General features: G+C 41.7%; 1 protein-coding gene across 1 annotated transcript in view; it reads left to right on the forward strand.

Moving 5' to 3' along the window:
- The first annotated feature begins 380 nt into the window (after window positions 1–380).
- Window positions 381–3,447, forward strand: part of LOC138658154 (one cut domain family member 2-like) — a 162,433-nt gene continuing 159,366 nt past the window's right edge. The window contains exon 1 of the mRNA XM_069745688.1: window positions 381–1,416. Within this exon, the coding sequence (XP_069601789.1) occupies window positions 381–1,416 (1,036 nt within the window). The remainder of the gene's footprint in view (window positions 1,417–3,447) is intronic.

Here is a 3,447-nt window from a genome sequence, read left to right on the forward strand (position 1 = left end):
CAATGACAGGTACTTATCGATGGGCAGAGGGGTGCTGACGTCAGCCAGAGCTGGCTGTGAGACTGAGGCTGGCAGGAGGTCTGATCTTCAGCTTCAATATTATCTGCAGGTTTTCAGCTGTAGACACACCACAAACCAAGAGGCAGCAACCATCACTTGGGGAGAGGGACAGAGAGAGCCTCTAGCCAGCAATCACATAGCCATTGTATCCCTGGAAAGGAGGGGGAGAGAAGCAGAGAAAGCTCATCAAGTCATGCAGGATTGACTGCAAAGGAGAAGCTAATCGATGGCAAGGCTTTGAATCTGAATTAGCCTGGAAAGCAAAAGGAGAAGAAAGGAAAGGAGCAGGAGGGAGCACAGAGAAAAAACCTGCCAGAAAGATGGAACTTACAATGGAAAATTTGGGGAACATTCACAATGTCTCACATTCCCAAGCTGGGGAGCTCATGAGCTCCACACACAGCCGACAAGCTTCCCACAGGAACCTGGTTTCTCATGGTCGACCTGCCATGGTGACAAGCATGGCTTCCATTCTGGACGGGGGGGAGTACAGAAGCGAGCATACCTTGGCTGGACCACTGCATCCTGCTATGAATATGTCCTGTGACTCCCCATCTGGCATGAGCCTAAGCAGCACCTACACGACCCTAACCCCTCTCCAACACTTACCCCCAATTTCTACCGTGTCTGACAAGTTTCACCACCCGCACCACCACCATCACCACCACCATCACCACCACCAGAGGTTGACAGGTAACGTCAGCGGAAGTTTTACTTTGATGAGGGACGAGAGAGGTTTGACTTCAATGGGTAACCTCTATAGTCACTACCCAAAGGACATGACCACCATGGGTCAACCGCTGTCTCCTCTGTCCAATGGCCTAGGCACTTTGCACAACTCACAACAGTCACTGGGTCCATATGGTCCTGGTGGACACTTATCCAATGATAAAATGTTGTCACCAAATGGATTCGAATCTCATGCTGCCATGCTATCTAGGAGCGAGGACCACCTTTCAAGAAGCTTAGTTGCTCCAGGAGGTGGCATGATGCCCTCTTTGAATGGGATGCATCCACATGGTCATCATCATCACTCATCATCCAGTGGTTCAATAATTGGAGAAAGGGACAGGCAAGCATCCACTTCTGGTTCCCAGTCTGGTGGCAATGGTCAAGTGGAGGAGATAAACACAAAAGAGGTTGCTCAAAGGATCACTGCTGAACTAAAGAGATACAGTATACCACAAGCCATTTTTGCCCAAAGGATCTTGTGCAGGTCTCAGGGAACCCTGTCTGATCTCCTGAGAAACCCTAAACCTTGGAGTAAGCTCAAGTCTGGCCGAGAAACCTTCAGGAGAATGTGGAAGTGGCTGCAAGAACCTGAGTTCCAAAGGATGTCTGCCCTGAGACTCGCAGGTAAGTTTGTTCCTAAAACTCAGCACATAATATAGTCTTTCACACTCTGAAGCATTTATATTGGTTGTAGAAGATGTTCTAGTGTGTAACATCAGTCCATTAGATACAAATACATCAATAATATCATTTCATAGTGGAACATAGTTCCTACATCTCTCAGAATAAAGGATGCATGTGACAAAGAAGTGAACAATGCTTCCTATATTAGAATATATTAGAATGTTCTTCTTTGTTTTGAACCTTTGGTAGGATGGAACCTTCCTTCCAATTGAATTCAGGGCTAACTATGGAGGTTGCATTTCCACAAAATTACTTTTGCGTAACATTTCTAGTCAATCAGACCAGTTGCTTTGCTATGTGAAAATGGAGTATTGATCTGATTAAAATCAATCTTATCTGCCAACAAAGGTGTCCGACCTGCTTAAAATATGATAGTGACCATCAAAGCCAATATTCTGCAGTGTGTCTGGGAAGTTCTGGGACAGACCCATGAAAGGGACCAAGATAATATTATCCTGATGAAAAGGGCATTAGTTGTAGTAATTAACCCGTTCTCTCCTAACCTTCCTCTACCATTAGGCACCAGTATTGTACACTGAACAAAATGCACTTGCTGGAAATAATACAGACTACATGGAATCGATAACAATACTCTAAGAGCATTTGTTTGATGCTTCCCAACTTGCACTCCTTTAGCAGATGTTAAAACTTTCTTGTGTCCCACCTTAACACAAAGTCCACGTATGCATGGTTGTTGGCCTATGTAATCAATATCAAATCCTGTGTGGAGTCAAGTGCTGTATTCCAGGAGGGTTCTGCTCACTATTCTTCCAGTCTTCTTCCTGACTTTGTTTTCTGCTTTGGGAGCAAAGGGGTCACTTAGTATGGTCCAAGCACATAATACACATAACACTTCACCTTTCCTATGAAAATGTAAAGGCTCACATAACAAATAGCTTAGGGTTCACCAGGAAGGAGCTCTAGGACTAATGACCTGGTTTTGGGGTGTACCAAAATATAAGGGAAATCAAGCAAGAAGCTGTCAAGTGAACTGTCATGTATTCTCCTGTCACATAGGCACCTGCACCAGGGAGCATTCTTCATAATTACATTTGCTGCTTTATGTGGTTAGGTAGACATTAAAATATTTTTTCTTTGTTCTTTTTGTTATTATTATTATTATATTTTTTCAGATACTTGATATTAGGTAATGATTATTTTAGCATATATAATAAATACAAATAATAAATAGAAATGGTTACATGTAGAAAATGATTAATAGCAGACCAGCTGGGAGTATATACAATAATCCTCAAAAGAGTCGTGAAAAATCTCCACCAATAACACTAATCAATAAAAGCTACGAAAAGTATGGAGGAAAAACGTCCACAACACTCTAGCACAAAGATAAATTGCTTATTGTAGGATCAGCATACATCTCATTATATATATATATATACACACACACACACACACACACATATATATATATATATATATATATATATATATATATATATATATATATATATATATATATAGCCTTGGGTAGGAACTGTGGAAAGTATAAAAGAATGATCGTTATTCGAACATTATAGCAAGCTTTAGAGATCTTCTATATTTATATAAGATTATTATTACTATTATTGTTTATGGGCTATGTAGCTGTCGATATGGTCCATGGATATCACCTAAGATAATGACCCTGTGAGAATTTATTGTATAGACCCAGCGTTCGGCTTTTAGTACCTATTGGAAAGCGGTTTGGCAATGTGGGGAGTTCAGCGGTGAGAGAAGCGAAGTGTCAACCAAACAGAATCTTCTTCCCAGATTCTCTCAGCTGCTCTCCGGCCTATCGATCCACACTAGGCCTCTTCATCTCACAAATGGCAGATCCAATCAATTATCTATAGCACACAGACAAAACCACTGGGGATTTACCCCTTTGTCTAACCGACTTTATTCCATCACACTAGGCACAATGCCCTATCTATCTATCTATCTATCTATCTATCTATCTATCTATCTATC

The sequence above is a fragment of the Ranitomeya imitator genome, chromosome 1 (genome assembly GCF_032444005.1).
Source record: "Ranitomeya imitator isolate aRanImi1 chromosome 1, aRanImi1.pri, whole genome shotgun sequence".
Classification (NCBI taxonomy): Eukaryota; Metazoa; Chordata; class Amphibia; order Anura; family Dendrobatidae; genus Ranitomeya; species Ranitomeya imitator.